This window comes from Mustelus asterias, chromosome 1 (assembly GCF_964213995.1).
Source record: "Mustelus asterias chromosome 1, sMusAst1.hap1.1, whole genome shotgun sequence".
NCBI lineage: Eukaryota > Metazoa > Chordata > Chondrichthyes > Carcharhiniformes > Triakidae > Mustelus > Mustelus asterias.
The window spans coordinates 195,461,938-195,485,347 of NC_135801.1; the positions used below are offsets into that span (position 1 = coordinate 195,461,938).

A 23,410-nucleotide genomic window follows, 5' to 3' on the forward strand; every position below is an offset into this window, starting at 1 on the left:
TGTTCATAGAAATATGAAATCATAGAAACCCTACAGTACAGAAAGAGGCCATTCGGCCCATCGAGGCTGCACCGACCACCCAGGCCCTACCCCCATTACCCTACATATTTTACCCGCTAATCCCTCTAATTTACGCATCCCAGAACACTAAGGGGCAATTTTAGCATGGCCAATCAACCTAACCCACACATCTTTGGACTGTGGGAGGAAACCGGAGCACCCGGAGGAAACCCACGCAGACACGGGGAGAATGTGCAAACTCCACACAGGCAGTGACCCAAGCCGGGAATCGAACCCAGGTCCCTGGAGCTGTGAAACAGCAGTGCTAACCACTGTGCTACCGTGCGTGTTATTGGAGGAACTTTGCTAACTTTTGGATTTTCACTGCAGTGATGCTGGGTCATGACAAGGAGGTTTGGTCTGCCAGAAGAAAGCCTAGAACATAGAACATAGAACAGTACAGCACAGAACAGGCCCTTCGGCCCACGATGTTGTGCCGAGCTTTATCTGAAACCAAGATCAAGCTATCCCACTCCCTATCATCCTGGTGTGCTCCATGTGCCTATCCAATAACCGCTTAAATGTTTCTAAAGTGTCTGACTCCACTATCACTGCAGGCAGTCCATTCCACACCCCAACCACTCTCTGCGTAAAGAACCTACCTCTGATATCCGTCCTGTATCTCCCACCACGAACCCTATAGTTATGCCTACATTCTGTAATGGGGGCTATGCCTGCAGGCATCCAAAGGCTGCCCAGGGAGGAGAAGGAGCAGCAATAGGCAGGGAAGTGGCATCTGGGATCCCTCTGATCAAGACAATTGTTCTGGGGAGAGTGCTGAGATTCCACTTCCTCAAAAATATCATTCCCATATCACAGCTTTCAGTTCATCTGCTACATACTGCTACACCACATCCTCATGGTCAAAACCCCAAAGTAAAAGCGATTTAAAGAATTTTCCCCAGCAATACTTCCAAAAATATCACTGAACTATTTACCCATGGTGGCACAGTGGTTAGCACTGCTGCCTCACAGCGCCGGGGACCCGGTTCAATTCCCGGCTTTGGTGACTGTCTGTGCGGAGTCTGCACGTTCTTCCTGTGTCTATACGGGTTTCCTCCGGGTGCGCTGGTTTCCTCCACAGTCTGAAAGTGTGAAGGTTAGGTGCATTGGCCATGCTAAATTCCTTACTGTCATGAGATTAGCAGAGTAAACACATGGGGTTACGGGGATAGGGTCTCAATGGGATTGTTTTCAGTGTAGGCCCGATGGGCTGAATGGCCTCTTTCTGCACTGTAGGGATTCTATGAATTCTGAGGGAAAAAAATGGGGCTCCTGCTGATTATCAGTGAGCATCCTGCCTCAACTGGTGGCTGATCTGATTGTAATCTCAATGCCACAGTACCACCTACACCCTATAACTTTTCACTTCTTTGTTTATCAATAATCTTTCTTAAAAAGATTCAAAGACTCTGCTTCCACTGCTTTTTGAGGAAGAGAATTCCAGAGACTCATGACCCCCTGAGAGAAAAAAAAATTCTCCTCAACTCTGTCATAAATGAGTGACCCTTATTTGTAAACAGTGACCCTAGTTCCAGATTTCCCAACAAGAGGAAACATCCCACACAAGATTAAATAGGATGCCCAGCACAGAAACAGGCCATTTGACCCAGACAGTTCATGTTGGTGTTTATGCTGCACTCAAATCTACATGATAAGCAACTATCCCCTTCTCCCTCATATTCCTTAACTAGACTATTCTCTTCACCCACTCCTTGTGGTAGTGAGTTCCACCTTCTTAACACTTTCTTTTAAATCCTGTATTAGATTTCTTCAGCTGCTTCCCTCCATCATAAGTTCAGAAGTGGGAAGGTTCACTGATGATTGCCCAATGTTCAGCTGCATTCGTAACTCCTTTGAAAATGAAGCAGTCCAGTCCATATCAACATTCAAAAATAAAAAGAGAAAGTGTTGGAAAAACTCAGCAGGTCTTGCAACACCTGTGGGATGAGAAACAGATGTGGAGATGCCGGAGTTGGACTGGGGTGGGCACAGTAAGTCTCACAATCTCACAATGCCAGGTTAAAGTCCAACAGGTTTATTTGGTAGCACGAGCTTTTGGAGCGCTGCTCCTTCACTCACCTGATGAAGGGCCAGCGCTCCGAAAGCTCGTGCTACCAAATAAATGTGTTGGACTTTAACCTGGTGTTGTGAGACTTCTTATTGTGAGAAACAGAGTTGACGTTTCGAGTCCAGTCTGACTTTTCTTCAGAACGAAAATCTGACTTTAATCTCTGTTTTTAAAGTTTCAATTTGGGTTTTCAGCTGGTAGACTCAAAATCATTGTTTGATTTTTTAAAAATGTTTTCATGACAAAAGCATCCAGTCAGTAGCGTGTACTGTACTGAACTCTACACTGAAGTCAATGAGACTGAGGAAGCAGTATGACATTAGTCCACCTGGGAACAGAGTGATCGCGAATCAGGACACTAGCACCTCACAATGGGCCTTCACAACATTTTCCCCATGCTTCCTTGCCAAGCACGAACTTCGCTCACCTGGATAAACACAACAATTCACCCAAAGAAAGACATTTATACAAAACTAAAAGGAAATTATAATCCAGGTGCCACAACAGAAGGTGTATTTACTAATCTGATAACTCATATAAGGTTGCACAGCCAAAACTGTGCCTGTTTTGGAAACACGAATCCTTTCAAGTGGAACAGATTAAAATATTGAGAGTTTTTCTTTTTATAGTAATGAACATGTTTATTGATGCAACTGTTTACAGTGATAACATAACCAAGCTGGCATGGTCACGTTAAAGACTCATTAGCTAAGCTGGGTTTGAGGTAATGAGCTCCATAATGACTTGTTTAACAGTCATTTGTTTATTTCAATTTGACCTCATTCGGATAATTGAAAAAAGATGGTGTTCCACAAGGGTCAGAGCTGGCACCATTGTTGACAGTTACATTAGCAATTTAGACCCAGGAATTGAAAGTGCAATTTCAAAATTACAAGCAACGTTAAATTATTGGCATGTAGTTAATAAAGTGGAGCGGATTTTCCTGTCCCGTCCGCCACGGGAATCATAACGGGCAAGGGGCGTTGACCTCGGGCGGGATTTTCCGGTCTCCGTGTGAGCACGGCTGGCAAATCCCGCCCAGTGTTACAAATTGCAGGAAGAGATTAGTACACTGGCAGGCTGGGATACGGAATTGGAAATTCAAGTTCAATACAATTAGACATGAGGTAGTACATTTTGGCAAGAAGAATAAGGAGGCCACATACTCCATGGAAACTGTCTAAATGCGGAAGCATAAACTACTGAAAGTAGCAATGCAGGTTCATAAGGCCATAAAAGAGCAAATTCACTTCTAAAGGGATAGAATTGAAGGGCAGTTATGTTAAGATTGTGCAGATTCTTGGTTAGGCCACACTTAGAACTCTGTGAACAGTTCTAGTCTCCATATTATATTCCATTACTTTGTTTGTCCGACGCAAGTCTCTCAGCTCTCCGGGTCAAATTCCATTGGCCATTTTTCTGTCCACCTGACCTTTCCTTTGATACCTTCCTGCAGTCTACACCTTTCGTCCTCATTATCAACCTCACAGACAATTTTTATATCATTTGCAAACTGCTTATCTAAAATATTGATTTGTACCATGACTCACAAGGGACCCTCACTGGAAACAGCCTTCCAAGTCACAAAAGCAACTTCCAGCCGTAACCCTTCACTCCTGCTCCTCAGCCTAATTTTGGATCCAACTTGCCACTCTCCCTTGGGATATGATGAGCTTTGAATTTTCTGACCCTTCTTCCATATGGGACCCAACAAAGAGTTGTGCAAAAATCTGTGCGAACCATGTTAACCACTTTCTCGAAAAATTCAAATTAGTGAGGCACGACCTTCCCTTAACAAATCCAAATTGACAGTCCTTGATTCATGCATATTAAAAACAGGAAATGAGATTAGACAGCCTGGCCAATAATTACCGAGCTGTGTGGAGTTTGCATATTCTCCCCGTGTCTGCGTGGGCTTCCTCCGGGTGCTCCAGTTTCTTCCACAGTCTGAAAGATGTGCGAGTTAGGTTGATTGGCCATGCTAAATTGACCCTAGTGTCAGAGGATTAGCAGGGTAAACAAGTGGGGTTACGGGAATAGGGCCTGATGGTGATTGTGGTTGGTGCAGACTTGATGGGCCGAATGGCTTCCTTCTGCATTGGAGGATTCAATGCCTCTATGATTCTATGGCTGATGATCAGAATCAATATCCTGATCCCGCCTTCCCCCATATCTCTTGATCCCTTTAGCCCCAAGAGCGATATCTAATTTAGCATGTACTCAGAATATTGGTCCATGCATGTGTCCTTAATCATCATGCTCCTACACGTGTTCAAGCCAATTCTTACCACTGTTGACAACTATGAAATAAGGAAACACTATTTGGAATTTTATGTCAATCTATTTCTACTTGGTTTTTCGGGAAAACACACTCCGAGTTGGAATGGGAAATTATATGCAATAATTAGTAGCTTAATTGTGGCAGAGAACCCTTAATTAGGAAATTCTGATGACTGATTTGTGACCTGGCCTGAGAATAAAGCATGCAGGGAGTTCACACTTCATTTTTCTATCAGTCATTACAATACTTCAAATTGCTTTTGGCAAGGCAGCAATTAAAAGGCTTCTTCTTCTGTCTCTCAGTAATTTAACAAGTTTTTTTTTGGTCTTTACATTTCTAATTTTCTTCCCTAGACCTGAACGTCTCTAGGGTTACAAGAAGCAGGCCCATGAATGCAGGCAGGCTACTGAATCATAGCAACAGGCCATTCAGTCACTTGTCCCTGTCAAATAAGAAAAGGGAGAGGCCATTTGTAATAATCTCACTGAGGCCAGTCTTCCGCCACCAACACTCTTTATTTACAACGTGCGTAAAGTACCACTTCTGTAGCTACAGTATATAGGTCAAGTCCCAGAGTCCTTTGATTGTTGGCCTGAGTGGAGCCAGCTTGTTTTAAACCACCCCCTCCAGCTGCTCCTTCCCTATTGACCGAGCCTCCATTCACTCAATAGGGGAGCTCGTACTCTACGAGATCCACGGGGAGATCTATAGATGATCCCCTGTGGCCATCATAACACCATTCAACTCCTCAAGCCTGTTATGTAGCAACAAGAGGAGGCCATTCAGCCCATAGAATGACCGAATGACAGAATTTTTACAGCACAGAAGAGCCATTCAACCCTGAACTGATTTGATTTATTATTGTCACATGTATTAGTATACAGTGAAAAGTATTGTTTCTTGCGCGCTATACAGACAGAGCATACCATTCATAGAGAAGGAAACGAGAGAGTGCAGAATGTAGTGTTACAGTCATAGCTAAGGTGTAGAGGAAGATTAATTTAGTGCAAGGTAGGTCCATTCAAAATTCTGATGCCAGCAGGGAAGAAGCTGTTCTTGAGTCGGTTGGTACGTGACCTCAGACTTTTCTATCTTTTTCCCGACGGAAGAAGGTGGAAGAGAGAATGTCCAGGATGCACGGAGTCCTTAATTATGGTGACTGCTTTGTCGAGGCAGCGGGAAGTGTGGATAGAGTTAGTGGATGGGAATCTGGTTTACGTGATATTTTGGGCTACATTCACGACCTTTTGTAGTTTCTTGCGGCCCTGGGCAGAGCAGGAGCCATACCAAGCTGTAATACAACTGGACACAATACTCCACCTGAGGCCAAATTAGTGTCATTTACAAGTTCAACATATCCTCCTTGTTCTTGTGCCCTATTCTTCTATTTATAAAGCCAAGGATACTGTCTGTTTTGTCAACCAATCTTGCCATCTTCAATGATGTACACATACAAGCAAATCTCTCTGCTCCTGCACCCTCTTTAGAATTGTATACCTCTTGTTATCAACTGTTGGAAGTTCTTGCAGTTGAATTGTTGGTTCTCAGATGACCTTTGGAAAATATTAAGTTCTTTGGCTTCTTGATGACTTCCAACCAGTTTCAGAGATCAGTCCACAGACTGGCTGATGACTGATGGTGTTGATAGATCTGCCCTGAGCCCTGGGGTAATATGGGTGCAGCCTCTGAAATGAGCTTTGGTCACATGATCACTAGGTTAGCAATTTTTGAAACCACACCATCTAGTTTAGGGTGGGGAGGTTATTGTGATCCAATGGGATCTTCCCTTTTATTCAGTATGAAACATAGAAACAGGCAGTCTGGAAGCTCTGTAGTCTTCAATGTTGGTCCATCCTTAAACAATGAGATGTGTGAATTACATAGCTAGTTGTGAGGTGCAGTCACCTATGTCCATACTTAATTAGGTAGTTGCTGGAGATTTGACGTTGACTGCAGTCCAAATGCCAAAGGTTGCATGATTTGCAGCAGCCACCTTAACAGCTTGTTTGTGTCCAATTTTAAAAAGTATTGACTGAAAGTTCAGAACATAACATGCTTTTACTGGGCTTGAGATGTGAGAATGAGCCACATAGAAAAGGACCTTAGGCTCAAGGATCTTTTCACTGATGGGAGAGATTGTGGGCACGATCTTACTGGCCGTTCACGCCACACTACCACTGCAGCGAAGTCAGAGAACTTAGCGCCCAGTCAAATCTCCATTCACTGCATCAGGATGGGAAAATCCCGCCTGGAGGAAGCACTGAGGGTGGCAAGGGTGCAAAATGTACTCTGGATGGGGGATTTCAATGTCCACCACCAAGAGTGGCTCGGCAGCAGCACTACTGACCGAACTGGGGGTTGCGTCCTAAAGGATATCACTGCTAGACTGGGTCTGCAGCAAGTGGTGAAGGAACCAACAAGGGGAAATAACATACTTGACCTCATCCTTACCAATCTGCCGGCTGTAGATGCATCTGTCCATGACAGTATCGGTAAGAGTGACCACCACACGATCCTTGTGGAGACGAAGTCCCGCCTTCACATTGAGAATAACCTCCATTGTGTTGTGTGGCACTATCAGCGTGCTAAATGGGACAGACTTCGAACCAATCTACCAACTCAAGACTGGGCATCCATGAGGCGCTGTGGACCATCAACAGCAGCGGAATTGTACTCCAGCACAATCTGTAACCTCATGACCCGGCATATCCTCCACTCAACCATTACCATCAAGCCAGGGAATCAACCCTGGTTCAATGGAGAGTGCAGGAGGGCATGCCAGGAGCAGTACCAGGCAGACCTAACAATGAGGTATTAACTTGGTGAAACTACCAAATAGGACTACTTGCATGCCAAATGGCAAAAACAGCAAGTGTTAGACAGAGCTAAGTGATCCCACAACCAACGGATCAGATCTAAGCTCTGCAGTCCTTCCACATCCAGTCCAGAATGGTGGTGGACCATTAAACAACTCACTGGAGGAGGAGGCTCCACAACTATCCCAATCCTCAATGATGGAGGAGCCCAGCACATCAGTGTGAAAGATAAGGCTGAAGTATTCGCAGCAATCTTCAGCCAGAAGTGCCGAGTGGATGATCCATCTCGGCCTCCTCCAGTGGTTCCCAGCATCTCAGATGCCAGTCTCCAGCCAAATCGATTCACTCCACGAGATATCAAGAAACGATTGGAGGCACTGGATACAGCAAAGGCAATGGGTCCCTGATAACATTCTGACAATAGTACTGAAGACTTGTGCTCCAGAACTTGGCGCTTCCCTAGCCAAGCTCTTCCAGTACAGTTACAACACTGGCATCTACCCAACAATGTGGAAAATTGCCCAGGTACGTCCTGTACACAAAAAGCAGAACAAATCCAACCCGGCCAATTACCGCCAAATCAGTCTACTCTCGATCATCAGTAAAGTGATGGAAGGGGTCATCGACAGCGCTATCAAGCAGCACCTGCTCAGCAATAACCTGCTCAGTGACACCCAGTTTGGGTTTCGCCAGGGTCACTCAGCTCCTGACCTCATTACAGCCTTGGTTCAAACATGGACAAAAGAGCTGAATTCCAGAGGTGAGGTAAAAGTGACAACCCTTGACATCAAGGCTGCATTCGACTGAGTGTAGCATCTCGGAGCCAATGGGTATCGGGGGCAAACTCCCCACTGGTTGGAGTCATAACTGGTACATAGGAAGATGGTTGTGGTTGTGGAGGGTCAGTCCTCTCAGCTCCAGGACATCTCTGCAGGCGCTCCTCAGGATAGTGTCCTAGGCCCAACAATCTTCAGCTGCTTCATCAATGACCTTCCCTCCATCATAAGGTCAGAAGTGGGGATGCTCGCCAATGGTTGCACAATGTTCAGCGCCACTTGCGACTCCTCAGATACTGAAGCAGTCCATGTTCAAATGCAACAAGATCTGGACAATATCCAGGCTTGGGCTGACAAGTGGCAAGTAACATTTGAGCCACACACATGCCAGGCAATGACCATCACCAATCAGAGACACTCTAACCACCGCCCCTTGACATTCAATGGCGTAACCATCACTGAATCCCCCACTGTCACCAACCTTAGGGCTACCATTGACCAGAAACTCAACTGGACTCACCACGTAAACACAGTGGCTACAAGAGCAGGTCAGAGGCTAAGAATACTGCAGTGAGTAACTCACCTCCTGACTCCTCAAAACCTATCCACCATCTACAAGGCACAAGTCAGGAGTGTGATGGAATGCTCCCCACTTGCCTGGATGGGTGCAGCTCCAACAACACTCCAGAAGCTCGACACCATCCAGGACAAGGCAGTCCGCTTGATTGGCACCACATCTACAAACATTCAATCCCTCCACCACCGACGCTCAGCAGCAGCAGTGTGTGCTATCTACAAGATGCACTGCAGTAATTCACCGAAGGTCCTTAGACAGCATCTCCCAAACTGACAACCACTTCCATCTAGAAGGACAAGGGCAGCAGATACGTGGGAACACCACCACCTGCAAGCTCCCCTCCAAGCCACTCTCCATCCTGACTTGGAAATATATCGCCGTTTCTTCACAGTCGCTGGGTCAAAATCCTGAAATTCCCTCCTTAACGGCATTGTGGGTCAACCCACAGCACATGGACTGCAGCGATTCAAGAAGGCAGCTCACCACCACCTTCTCAAGGGCAACTAGGGATGGACAATAAATGCTGGCAGCCAGCGCCGCCCATGTCCCACGAATTAATTAAAAAAAGAATAAAAAAGACCTCTACCATTTAAAATGACGATGAGCATTTATTTCTCTCAAAGGGTTATTAGTGTATGGAATTCTCTCCCCCAAACATCAGTGGAGGCATTGAATTTATTCAAGACAGAGTTCGAAAGATTTTCTGATAGACGATGAAGTCGAGGGTTATTGGGGGCAGGCAACAAAATGGAGTTGAGACCACAACCAGTTTAGCCACTATCTTATTGAATACAGGATTGAAGGGTCATATTGCCTACTGCCTTAGGTCCAATGTTCCTATCTTTCCTGGTGAATTCACTATTGAGAAACATTCACTTGGGTGAGCTACTTTGGGTCTAATACTTGATTAAGAATTTGTGACCACAGGAGGGAACAGAACAAAATTGGGGAAAAGAGACAACATGCATGTTTAAACCATTGAGGATGACAAGAAAGGTATTTATTTGTCTATCTTTCTGTACAGAACATGGATCCTTAAGGCATTTCCGAGACTGGTTCTTCCTTTCCATAGTCTCGTGTGCCTAGCAGCATTTGGATTTGCACTGCCTGTTGCCATCAGCCTCTTTCCACAGATGTCAGAGGTCAGTAAACATAAACAATTATGGTATATATTTTTTTCTGAAATATCACGCAGGTAGCTACCTCTGTTTACGTCCTTGGGACATGAACTCTGAATGCGTAGAGAGGGCTTACTCTGTACCTGACCTGTGCTGTATCTGTCCCAGGAACGTTGGATGGGAAAGGGCACAAGGCGCTCCACTCTATCTAAACAGTGCTGTAACTGTCTTGTGAGTGTTTGATGGGGCAGTGTTGTCAATATTAATGGCAATTACATTGTTAAAGTTTATTTATTAGTGTCACAAGTAGGCTTACATAAACGCTGCAATGAAGTTACTGCGGAAATCCCCGAGTCGCCACGCTCCGGCGCCTGAATGGTGTTAAACAGATGATAGGTATTTGTACAGCTGTAAATGGGGATAGCGCCTTGTGCATCGAGGGGCGGGGAAGGAGGGGGACATCCTCGTGAACCTGCTCCTCAGCCTGGCCAAACTCGCCATAAACAGGTAGGATCATAGGATCATAGAATCCTTACAGTGCAGAAGGAGACCATTCAGCCCATCGAGTCTGCACCGACCACAATCTCACCCAGGCTCTATCCCCATAACCCCATGCATTTACCCGAGCTAGTCCCCCTGACCCTAAGGGGCAATTTAGCATGGCCAATCCACTGAATCCGCACTTCTTTGGACTGTGGGAGGAAACCGGAGCACCCGGAGGAAACCCATGCAGACACGGAGAACGTGCAAACTCCACACAGACAGTGACCCGAGCTGGGAATTGAACCCGGGCCCCTGGCGCTGTGAGGCAGGCCAACAGGCCGGGGGTAATCCGGCCCTACTATCTGCCCCTCTGCGGCGGCTATGTTCGCAGTCGGGTATGCCTGGAGTGGGAGAACGTGGTGTCTGCCAGCTGTGTTCAATCAACCCTGTTAATCACATTTACTTTTGATGTTCTAAGTTTCCTTTGAGATTCTGTTTAGTTTGATGCAGTATTCCTTTTAGGGTTTGCCTTTTAATTTGTCCCTTAATTTGTTAATTTAGTTTAATTAATTTGCCCCAGAATAGAATAAATGGGATTGGAATAAAAAGGATATAAATGGGGCTAGGAGCTGCACCTTTAATTTGTTGATTTGATCTTTTGTCCCGTTTTTGTTACTTCAACTCAAAAGAGTGTAAATGGGGATAGCTGATGAAGAGAGGAGATACTTTGTATCTAACCCCATGCTGTAAATATCCTGGGAGTGTTTGATGGGGGACAGTGTAGAGGGAGCTTTACTCTGTATCTAACCCCGTGCTGTACCTGTCCTGGGAGTGTTTGATGGGGACAGTGTAGAGGGAGCCTTACTCTGTATCTAACCCCGTGCTGTACCTGTCCTGGGAGAGTTTGATGGGGACAGTGTAGAGGGAGCTTTACTCTGTATCTAACCCTGTGCTGTACCTGTCCTGGGAGTGTTTGATGGGGGGACAGTGTAGAGGGAGCTTTACTCTGTATCTAACCCCGTGCTGTACCTGTCCTGGGAGAGTTTGATGGGGACAGTGTAGAGGGAGCTTTACTCTGTATCTAACCCTGTGCTGTACCTGTCCTGGGAGTGGTTGATGGGACAGAGTAGAGGGAGTTTTACTCTGTATCTAACCCCGTACTGTACCTGTCCTGGGAGTGTTTAATGGGACAATGTAGAGGGAGCTTTACTCTGTATCTAACCCCGTGCTGTACCTGTCCTGGGAGTGTTTGATGGGACAATGTAGAGGAGATTTTTCAGCTCCCAGCCCAAGCTGCAACTCGAGTTTGAGTCAGCTGCCATTATAACATGAACAGGTTGATTTGAAAGACAGCTGTCACCTGTGGAGCTATAACCCAGAATAAAATAATGGAGAAATGCATACTTACTGAGATCCCTGCTAATTAGGTATTACTATAAAATGTTGCCCTCCACCGAACAGGCAGTTTATGACAATTAATCAGAGCTGGTAATTAAACCTGTTTCACACTTCATTGCTCACAGAAAAGGCCACAGTCTCCAAGACTGCAGCAATGATGAAGTGAGACTTCCGAAAAGCTGCCGAAAGTGTCACCGACCTTTTTGCATCATTTCCTAAAGATCATTAAATTCTGTCCCCGATGCTTGTTGATTTATTGTACAGGCACATTCCTCTAGTCCGCCCACGTCTCCACTGCTTATTGGTGAGTCTAGAACAGGTCATTTCTGTTTGTTGGCTATCTGATCCACATAGAAACCTGTTCTTACCTCTAATACCTTCCAATCTAAGCTTTTGAAAATCCTCACCAGTGCATTCTTATGTTGCCTGATATCGAGCTAGATTTCTGTTTTCAACAGCTGGCTAGAATTTCCTGTGTCAGGCTAACCTATTAATGTTCTACAGGGCTGTGATGTGCTCCCCCATGTGCTGTACCAGATGATGCAGATAGGGATTTAGCCCATTTGAATGACGATTCTCGACTCAGTCAATTCCCTCCATGTCCTCACTCCTTCCTGTCTCAGAAACTCCTTCAGGTCCTTTAACTCTTTTAGAAATGCACATTGCCACTCCTGCTTCAGCCATCTGCTGCTGAAACCTTTATCCGTGCCTTTGTTACTTCTGAAATTGACCAGTCCAGGCTCTCCGGACTGTGCTGTCCATATCCTGACTCACATTGAGTCCCATTCATCATCATGCTTGCTGACCTGTATGGGTGCACAATCCAGCAAAGCCTGCAATTTAAAATTTACATCCTTGTGTTCAAGCCCTTCCATGGTCTTGCTCTCTCCCTACCTCGGCAATATTTTCTAATCCTTGAGTCCTCTGAGCTCTCTGGCGTACTCCAACTCTGGCCTCCAGTTTAGTTGCTCCAGAGTTTGCAGCCATGCCTTTTGCTGCCAGGACCCTAAGCTTTGTCCCAGAACTGCCCTGCCTCTCTACCCCTCTGTCCTCCTTTAAAACACTCCTTAAAGCCTACTGGCGCGATCTTACCTACCTTTCACATCATGCTCTCGCTGCAGCGAAGTCAGAGAATTTAACGGCCAGCCAAATCTCCATTCACTGCAGGGGCAATAGGAGAATCCCGCTGGCGTGAACGGTGGTAACATTCCAGCCTACTTCTTTGGCTAAACTTTTGGCCAACTGTACTAATATCTCTTTATTTGGTTTGGTTTCAAATTTTGTTTGCAAATGCTCCTGTGAAACACCTTGGAAAAGTTTTATTATGTTAAAGATGCTATATAAATGCAAATTGTTGTTGAATACAGATGGATAGCATGGTCACCTCTGCACAGACTGGGTGCAGGAGATTACACAGCTAAAACCACACAGCTTAGCACTGGTAACCTTGTCTATCCAGGGATACCCACTTTGTTTGGGCATTAGGCTGCATAGTTATCACGGTTGGGTGGATAAGCTCCAAGTCCTGTAAACCATGGTCATTCATTAGTCATTAATGGGGCATTTGAAGTATGATAGTCTGACGTGGCCTAGACATTTGATTAGAGACACTGTTCTTTCTGAGTGTTACCACTATTCCAGAAACAGGCATAAAGTAATGCCATCACTTGGTCATGCTTTGCCACTCTACACATGGGCACCAAAGTTTGGAGATGTAAATGCATGTTCCCACACCCAGCATCCCAGTAATCACTTGCAGCAGTTGGATGATCAGGGTAGTTTATAGTCGAGAGACGCTCTGTCTGTGTTGGATGTGTACTGGAGAGAGTTTGTGATAGGAGAGATAGTGGGCTGGAGTTCTGATCCCAAGGTGGGTAGCTTGAGTCAGGAATTTTCCTGCTCAGTGCAAATTCCTCAGGAAGAAGTGCACCAAATGGTGCAATTTCCACTCCAGGGGGCACTGGGGCAAAATGGAATTGAGCCCACCGCACATGGATGCAGGTCAGAGACATCCACAGGGGCTGTAAAATGCCAAGATGGACAGTTTAAAAAGTCCGCCTCAGTTCTCTGGGGGTGTGTTTTGTTATTTTTATTTTGTTAAATATTAGGGCCTCTAGGTCTCACCCCTCACTCTTCTTCACTCTCCCACCCACTCCACAATGCTCCATCCAGGCCAACTTGTACTCCATCCATGGTTACTTATACCTTCATGTCAAATCATTCCCCACCCCCACCATCCCCATGGCCCTTTATACCCTCCATTCTAATTTAATGTCAACTCATGTCCCAACCACTACCCTTTGTCTTTTTATCCTCCATGCCAGCTCACCCTATATTCACCAAGGGCAAACCTCAGGAGCCATGCCAAGATTAAACAAAATAATAAAGAGCTAAATATCTATGATAGCTTTCACTATAATAAACAAATACTCCATTCATAAATGCCTATTAAAAATGTTAAAAGCATCTCAAGCACTTAGTTCTTTATCAAAACAAACATTTGCACTTATAACCCCACATCAAAGATAATTTCTCTTTTAATAACCTCTTTGAGCTGTCAGTCCAACTGTGAAGTCACAACCTCTTACCTCGCCCCACATACTGTGATATTAAATAGGTTTCTTGGGGATGGCAGTGGCATAGGGGTAATGTCACCAGACTAGTAATCCAGAGGCCCAAATCACAACACGTCAGTGGTGGATTTTAAACTTAATTAATAAATCTGGAATTAAAATCTGGTTTGGAAAAAGTAACTATGAAAATATTGTTGATTATCATAAAAACTCACCTGATTCACTCATGTCTTTTTACCTGGTCTGGCCGAAGTGTGACTCCAGACCCACAGCAATGTGATTGTCTCTTTGATGCCCTCTGCAAAGACCAAGGAAGCCACTAATTTGTATTAAAAGTGCTACAAAGTCTACAAAAAGGAATTAAACCGAATGGGTCACTCGGCACTGACCAAGGTAGCAGAAACAACAATGGCCCTGTCAAACATGCAAGGTCCTCTCCACCACCACCTGGAGGGTTCTGTCAAAGTTCAGAGAGCGCTCCCACAGACTAGTCAAGAAACAACCTAATAGTGTTACACTCACGAAATCATACCTTCCAGATAATGTCACAGACACTACCATCAACATCTCTGGGTATTTCATGGAAGCATAGAAACTGGAAGCAGGAGTAGGCCATTCAGCCCTACTCTGGGATAAAGATTATCAGGACCTGGAGATTTATCTACCTTCAATCCCATCAATTTCCTCAAAACCATTTTTCTACTAATGCTGATTTCCTTCAGCTCCTCACTAAAGCATGTTTCTCTCAGAACGTTTGGTACATTATTCATGTCTTCCTTTGTGAAGACTGAAGCAAAGTACGAATTTAATTTCTCGGCCATTTCTTTATTCTCCATTATGAATTCTCCCGTTTCTGACTGTAAGGGGCCTACATTTATTTTTATCAATCTTTGTCTCTTTATGTACCTACAGAAACTTTTACAGTCAGTTTTTATGTTCCCCCACTTGTTTACTTTCATACTCTATTTTTCTCTTCTTAATCAACGCCTTGATCCTCCTTCACTGAATTTTAAACTGCTCCCAATCCTCAGGTCTATTGCTTTTTCTTGCCAATTTGTATGCTTCTTCCTTGAATCCGATACTATCTCTAATTTCCCTTGAAAGCCATGGTTTGGCCACAATTCCCTTACCACTCTTGTGCCAAACAGGAATAAACAACTTCTGGAGTTCACCTATTTGTTCTTTAAATGCCTGCCATTGCCTGTCCATGTCTTTCCTTTCAGTAATGTTTCCCAATCCATCATGGTCAATTCATGCCTCATACCATCATAGTTACCTTGATTGAGATTCAGGACCCTGGTCTCAGAATCAACTATATCACTATTCAACTTGACAGAGAATTCTACCATATTATGGTGACTCATCCTCAAGAGTTCTCTGATAACTAGATTGCCAACTAATCCTTTCTCATTGCACCACACCCAGTCCAAGATGGCCTGTTCCCTGTTGGTTCCTCAACATATTGCTTCAGAAAACCATCCCGTATGCACTTCAGAAATTCCTCCTCTATTGTACTGTGACTCATTTGACTCTCCCAATCTATATCTATTTCCTATCCCACCGACCAGACAGACCCACCAGAGGTGGCAGCATAGTGGTATACAATCAGGAGGAGGTTGCCCCGAGAATATTCAACATCGTCTCTGGATCCCATGAAGTCTCATGGTATCAGATGAAACATGGGCAAGGAAACCTCCAGCTGGTTACCACTAACGCCTCCTCTCAGCTGATGAATCCACAGTCCTCCATGTTGAACTTGGAGGAAGCACTGAGTGGAGCTAGGGCACGGAATATATTCTGGGTGGGAAACTTTAATGTCCATCACAATGCCCAGAGTGGCTCGGTAGCAGCACTACTGACTGAGCTAGCTAAGTCCTAAAGGACACTGCTTCTAAACTGGGTCTGCAGAAGGTGGTAAGGGAACCAACAAGAGGGAAAAACCTACTTGACCTTGTCCTCACCAGTCTACCTGTCGCAGATGTTTCGGTCCATGACAGTATTGGTAGGAGTGATCACCGCACAATCCTTGTGAAGACAAGGCCATGTCTTCACATTGAGGATAGTCTCCATTATGTTGTGTGGCACTACCACCGTGCTAAATGGGATAGATTTTGACAAGTTTGAGCAACGCAAGGTGGGGCATCCATGAGGCACTGTCGGCCATCATCAGCAGCAGAATTGTACTCAACCACAATCTATAACCTCACGTACCCCACTCTACCATTCCCACCAAGCCAGGGGACCAATCCTAGTTCAATAAAGAGTCCAGGAGGGCATACCATCAGCCACATCAGGCATACTTAACAATGAGCTGTCAACCTGGTGAAGCTATAACAGGACTTCTGGTGTATCAAACAGAGAAAGTGAGAGAGCTAAGTGATCCAACAAGTAACGGATTAGATCTAATCTCTGCCACATCAAGTCATTAATGCAGAAGGACATTTAAATAGCTAACTAGAGGAGGAGGCTCCACAAATAGGAACTACAAAAGGTCGTGAATGTAGCCCAATCCATCATGCAAACCAGCCTCCCATTCGTTGACTCTGTCTACACTTCCCGATGCCTTGGCAAAGCAACCAGCATAATTAAGGACCCCATGCACCCCGGACATTCTCTCTTCCACCTTCTTCCGTTGGGAAAAAGATACAAAAGTCTGAAGTCACGCCCCAACCAACTCAAGAACAGCTTCTTCCCTGCTGCTGTCAAACTTTTGAATGGACTTACCTTGCATTAAGTTGATCTTTCTCTACACCCTGGCTATGACTGTAACACTACATTCTACACTCTCTCGTTTCCTTCTCTATGAACGGTATGCTCTGTCTGTATAGCGCGCAAGAAACAATACTTTTCACTGTATGTTAATACATATGGCAATAATAAATCAAATCAAATCAAAAATATTCCCTTCCTCAATGATAGGGGAGCCCAGCACAACAGTGCAAAAGACAAGGCTGAAGCATTTACAACAATCTTCAGCCAGGAGTGCTGAGTGGATGATCCATCTCAGCCTCCTCCAGAGGTCCCCAGCATCACAGATGTTGGTTTTCAACCAATTTGATTTATTCAATTCAATTCACGATGTCAAGAAATGGCTGAAGATATTGGATACTGCAAAGTCTTTGGGCTCTGACCACATCTCGGCAGCAGTACTGAAGACTTGTGCTCCAAAACTTGCCACACCCCGAGCTGAGCTGTTCCAGTGCAGCTACAACAGTGGCATCTATCCGGCAATGTGGAAAGTTGCCCAGCTATGTCCTGTACACAAAAAGAAGCAAAAATCTAACCTGGCCATTTACTACCCCATCAGTCTATCCTCGATCATCAGTAGAGTGATGGAAGGGATCATCAACAGTGCTATCAAGCAGCACTTCTTCACAAATAACCTGCTCAGCGACGCCCAGTTTGGGTTTCACCAGGGTCACTCAGCTCCTGACCTTGGTCCAAACATAACAAAAGATCTGACGGCGCTGAGGTGAAGGTGACTGCCCTTGACAGCAAAGTAGCAATTGGCATCAAGGAGCCCGAGCAAAACTCGAACCCATGGAAATCAGAGGGAAAGTTCTCCATTAGTTGGAGTCATACCTAGCACAATAGAAGGTGGTTCTGGTTGTTGGAGGTCAATTATTTCAGTCCTAGGTGATCAATGCAAAAGTTCCTCAGAGCGGTGACCAGGGGCCAACCATCTTCAGTTGCTTCAACAATTTATTTCACTCCATCATAAGGTCAGACGTGAGGATGTTTGCTAATGATTGTACAATGTTCAGCAACACTTACGACTCCCCAGATAATGAAGCAGTCCGTGCCTATGTTCAGGCTAGGCTGGTAATTCTCAGGTAACATTTGTGCCACACAGGTGCCAGGCAATGAGCATCTGCAGCAGGAGAGAATCCAACCATATCACCTTGACATTCAGTGGCGTTACCATCACAGATTCCCCGCACCGACAACATCCTGGAGCGACCATTGATAGAAACTGAATTGGACTAGCCATATAAATACTGAGGCTACAACAGCAAGTCAGAAGCTGAGAGTTCTGCAGAGAGTAACTCACCTCCTGACTTGCCAAAATCTATGCACCATCGACAATGCACAAGTCAGGGGTGTGATGGAATACTCTGAGGAAGGACATTCTTGCTATTGAGGGAGTCCAGCGAAGGTTCACCAAACTGATTCCCGAAATGGCAGGACTGAGGTATGAAGAAAGACTGGATCGACTGGGCTTGTACTCACTGGGATTTAGAAGAATGAGAGGGGATCTCATAGAAACATATAAAATCCTGATGGGACTGGACAGGCTAGATGTGGAAAGAATGTTCCCAATGTTGGGGAAGTCCAGTATTAGGTGTCACAGTCTAAGAATAAGGGGTAAGCCTTTCAGGACTGAGATGAGGAAGAACTTCTTCAGTCAGAGAGTTGTGAACCTGTGGAATTCTCTACCACAGAAAGCTGTTGGGGCCAATTCATTAGATATGTTCAAGAGGGAGCTGGACATGGCCCTTGTGGCTAAAGGATCAAGGATACTGAAAGTGCTTGATCAGCCATGATCATATTGAATGGTGGTGCAGGCTGAAAGGAACGAATGGCCTAGTCCCACACCTATTTTTTATGCTTCTATGTTTCTCTCCTAGATGAGTGCAGCTCCCTCAACACACAAGAAGCTCAGCACCATTGAGGACAAAGCAGCCCACTTGATTGGCATCCCATCACTTTCAGCATCCACTCCCTCCACCACCAATGCACAATGGCAGCAGTGTGTACCATCAGCAAAATGCAATGCAGCAAATCACCAAGGCTCCTTTGACAGCAGCTTCTAAACCTGCAACCTCTTATCATCCAGTAGGACAGGGCAGCAGCTGCATGGGAACATCGGCACCTGCAAGTTCCCCTCCAAGCCACACACCATCATGACTTGGAACTATATTGCTATTCCTTCACTGTTGCTGGGTCAAATTCCTGCAAATCCCTCCCTAACAGCACTGTGGGTGTACCTACACCACATGGACTGCAGCTGTTCAAGAAGGCAGCTCACCACCACCTTCTCAAGGGCAGTTAGAGATGGCCAATAAATGCTGGCCTAGCCAGTCACGCCCATGTCCTGTGAAAGGAATATTTTTTAAACTTGTACAAAGCCACCAAGCATTAATAATGCTACACTGATAACACTTAGAGTTGTGTCAATAAACAGTTAATGAAACTGTTGAACTAATTTCTTTCAGCTCTCACAGGTGTAGGCAGCTTTCTTTTCATTTTTAAAGGGCTGGCCATTTAAATAACTTGACACTGTCGGATAAGGGCCCTGACTCCAGTGAAAATGGAGTCTGTTTGAACTTAACGTTAAGTTCTGGTGTTCCACATGTGGGAATCGCCCCCTGTCCAGTTCGCTTCACCTTCCCTGGTGAAAATAGAATCCCAGATCCAGGTTGTGCCCACTATTTTTAAAAGTCTCCACAACTCCACAAAAACCCGGCCCAGTGTCTCTGTTGAATGTTTGGCGAGGGGTGGGTTTGTGAAGGGAGAGGTGGTTTTATTAACTTTACGACGGAGTTTACAGATAATTATGTTCTTTCCACTGTTACCCTTCCATTCGCTAGGCCTGATGATGCTGCTTCATTCTGGACATCAGGTCCATGAGTGGCATCATCACATTGAACTTCACACTGATGCCCATTCTTCAGACGAGGACATCAGCAGCAAGTACCACACAACTGTTTGGTTGCAGGTGCATCACAGTCAGAACTAATCCTGTACTTAAATGGTATCAAAACATGCATTCCTTCAGTTGCCAATAACTAAAAGCATGAAACCTGGATAATTACCCCTCATTTAACCCGGGATGCTGAGGCTATTTCAGGCCTCTGACTGCTGCTGAGCTAAGACCTTCTGATTAACATGTGCCATCCTTTCAATCCAAACTTTAAAACCCAATTAAAGGAGCTGTCTCCCTATCAGATGCATGTTTGTTAAATCCACTTTCGTTTGTTTAATTACCTACTTATAACTACAGCGTTTCTGTAAAGCAGGATGTCAAATGCGTAACTGCACAGATTCTCTGTTTATTCAGAAGAATAAGAGTCACTCGCTGAGAAACCATATGGGGTTCCTGTTTGATCAGCTGGGTTATGGTTACACAGTGTGTATCTCCAAGGACTTCCTGTTTATTCAGCAGAGTAAGGGTCACTCACTGTGAAACCATATGGAATTTAGTTAATTCAGTCAGATTACTGGCTCAGCAGCTGCAGAGAGCTCCTGTTTATTCAGCAGGAAAAGAGTTACCTATTCCCTGTGTACCTGTCTGGATTGATATGGCATAGTATAGAGGGATCTTTTTAAATATGTTCCTTGATGGGGTATAGGCATTGCTGGCATTTATTACCCATTCCCAAATACCCTTGAGAATGTGGTGCTGAGCCACCGACTTGAACTGCTGTCGTCCATGTGGTGTTGGTACACACGCCCTAGTGTTAGGAAGGGAGTTCCAGGATTTGACTCAGCCACAGTAAAGGAATGGCAATATATTTCAAAGTCACAATGGTGTGTGGCCTGGAGGAGAATGTACAGACGGTGGCATTCCCATGCATCTGTTGCCCTTGTCCGTCTAGGTGGTAGAGGTCTTGGGTTTGGAAGCTTCTGTAGAAAAATCATTGGTGAGTTGCGGCAGTTCATCTTGTAGATGGTACACACGGCCGCCACGGTATGTCAGTGTTGGAGGGAATGAACGTTGAAGGTGATGGATGGGGTGCCGGTCAAGCGTGCTGCTTTGTCCTGGAGGTGTCAATCTTGAGTGTTGTTCGAGCTTCACCTATCCAGACAAATGGAGAGTATCTATCAACTGTGACTTATGTCTTCTAGATGGGTAAAAGGCTTTGAGGAGGTGAGTTACTCTCTGCAGAATTCCCTGCCTCTGACCTGCTTCTGTAGCCACACTATTCATATTATGAGTTCAGTTCAGTTTCTGGTCAATGGTAATACCCAGGATGTTGATGGTGCGGTGGGGGGGGGTTCAGTGTTACTAATGCTGTTGAATACCATGGGGAGTGGTTGGATTCTCTCTTGGTGGAGATGGTCATTACATGACACTTGTGTGGCATTTCTCAGTCCAAGCCTGGATATTGTCCAGGCCTTGCTGAACTTGGACACGGGTTGCTTCACTATCTGAGGAGTCGTGAATGGCGAACATTGTGAAATCGTCACAGAACATCCCCACTTCTGACCTTAGGATGGAGAGAAGGTCGGTGATGAAGCAGCTGAAGATGGTTGTCAAGGTGATATGGTTGGATTCTCTCTTGTTGGAGATACTCATTACCTGGCACTCTCATGGCACAAATATTGCCACTTATAAACCCAAGCCAGAATATTGTCCAGGTCTTGCTGCATATAGGCATGGGCTGTTTCAATATTAGAGGAGTCACAAATGTGGTGAACATTGTGCAATCATCAGTGAACATCCCCACTTCTGACTTTATGATGCTGAGGGGATCATTTATGCAGCAGCTGAAGATGGTTAGGCCGAGGACACGACCCTGAGGAACTGCTGCAGAGATGTCCTAGAGATGAGGTAATTCTCTAAAAACCACAACCATCTTCCTTTGTACTAAGTATGACTCCAATCAGTGGAATTTCCCTTTTATTCTCACTGATTTCAGTTTAATGTCACACTCGGTCAAATGTTGTCACTAGCACCCCTTGAGTTCAGCTCATTTATCCACATTTGGACCAAAGCTGTAATGAATTCAGGAACTGAGTGGCCCGGGCAAAAGCCAAACTGAGCGTCAGTGAGCAGATTATTGCTCAGTGAATCTTGCTTACTGTCAACCACCCATTCCAAGACTTTGCTGTGTATCTAACCTGTGCTGCACCTACCCTGTATGTATTTACTGGGACATTATAGAGGGAGTTTTACTCTGTATCTAGCCCGTACTGTATTTTTCCTGAAAGTGGTTAATGTAGATGGAGCTTTACCTGCGCTGGGAGTGTTTGATTGCGATAGTGTAGAGACAGTTTTACTCTGTATCTAACCCCGTGCTGCACCTGCCCTGGGAGTGTTTGATTGGGATAGTGCAGAGACAGTTTTACTCTGTATCTAACCCCGTGCTGCACCTGCCCTGGGAGTGTTTGATTGGGATAGTGCAGAGACAGTTTTACTCTGTATCTAACCCCATGATGTATCTGTCCTGGGAGTGTTTGATGGGGACAGTGTAGAGGGAGCTTTACTCTGTATCTAACCCCGTGCTGTACCTGTCCTGGGAGTGTTTGATGGGGGACAGTGTAGAGGGAGCTTTACTCTGTATCTAACCCCGTGCTGTACCTGCCCTGGGAGTGTTTGATTGGGATAGTGCAGAGACAGTTTTACTCTGTATCTAACTGGTACTGTGCCTTTTTTTTCTTTTTTCTTTCATGGAATGCTGATGCCGCTAACAAGACCAACATTCATAAATAGATAGAATGGATAGATAGTGGACGTATTAGCGAGAGGCAGCATGGTTTTGTGAAGGGGAGGTTGTGTCTGACTAACTTGCTCGAGTTTTTTGAGGAAGTGACGAAGATGATTGATGAGGGTAGGGCAGTGGATGTTGTCTACATGGACTTCAGTAAGGCCTTTGACAAGGTCCTAGAAAACAGGGTAGCAGTGGAAAGATACCTTAATGTTTTTCAAGACTCCCAATACCTCCTTTTTGATCTCAATATGATCCACCCTTTCCCAGACTCATCATCCACCAATTCATTCCCTTTGGTGAATACTGATGCAAAATACTCATTTAATACCTCCCCCATTTCCTCCGGCTTGATTCCCTCTCCTGTCCTTGAGTGGGCCAACTCTCTCCCTGGCTACCATCTTGCTCTTTATATATGTATAAAAAGCCTTGGGATTTTCCTTAATCCTGCTGGTCAATGATTTTTTGTGACCCCTTTTAGCCCTCCTGACTCCTTGCTAAAGTTTCTTTCTACTTTCCTTGTATTCCACACTTGCTTTGTGTGTTCCCAGCCTTCTAGCTTTGATAAATGCTTCCTTTCTCTCTTTGACTAGGCTCACAATATCTCTTGTTATCCAAGGTTCCCAAAACTTGCCATACTTATCCTCCATCCTGCCATTCCTGAATTCCTATCAGCGTACACTTGAAAGCCTCCCACATGCCAGATGTTGATTCCAATCTACATTCTTCAGTTCCTGCCTAATATTGTTGTAAATTGCCTCCCCCAATTTAGCACCTGAGGCTGCACATATCTTCATCCATCAGTACCTTAAAGATTTGATTTGA

At 45.1% G+C, this 23,410-nt stretch overlaps 1 protein-coding gene across 2 annotated transcripts in view; it reads left to right on the forward strand.

Annotated features, from left to right (window-relative positions):
• LOC144501188 (sideroflexin-5-like) overlaps positions 1 to 23,410 on the forward strand; it is a 220,688-nt gene that overhangs the window by 139,212 nt on the left and 58,066 nt on the right. For both annotated transcript variants that reach the window (XM_078224621.1, XM_078224630.1), the window contains one exon: positions 9,606 to 9,723. In XM_078224621.1, coding sequence (XP_078080747.1) covers positions 9,606 to 9,723 — 118 coding nt within the window. The remainder of the gene's footprint in view (positions 1 to 9,605; positions 9,724 to 23,410) is intronic.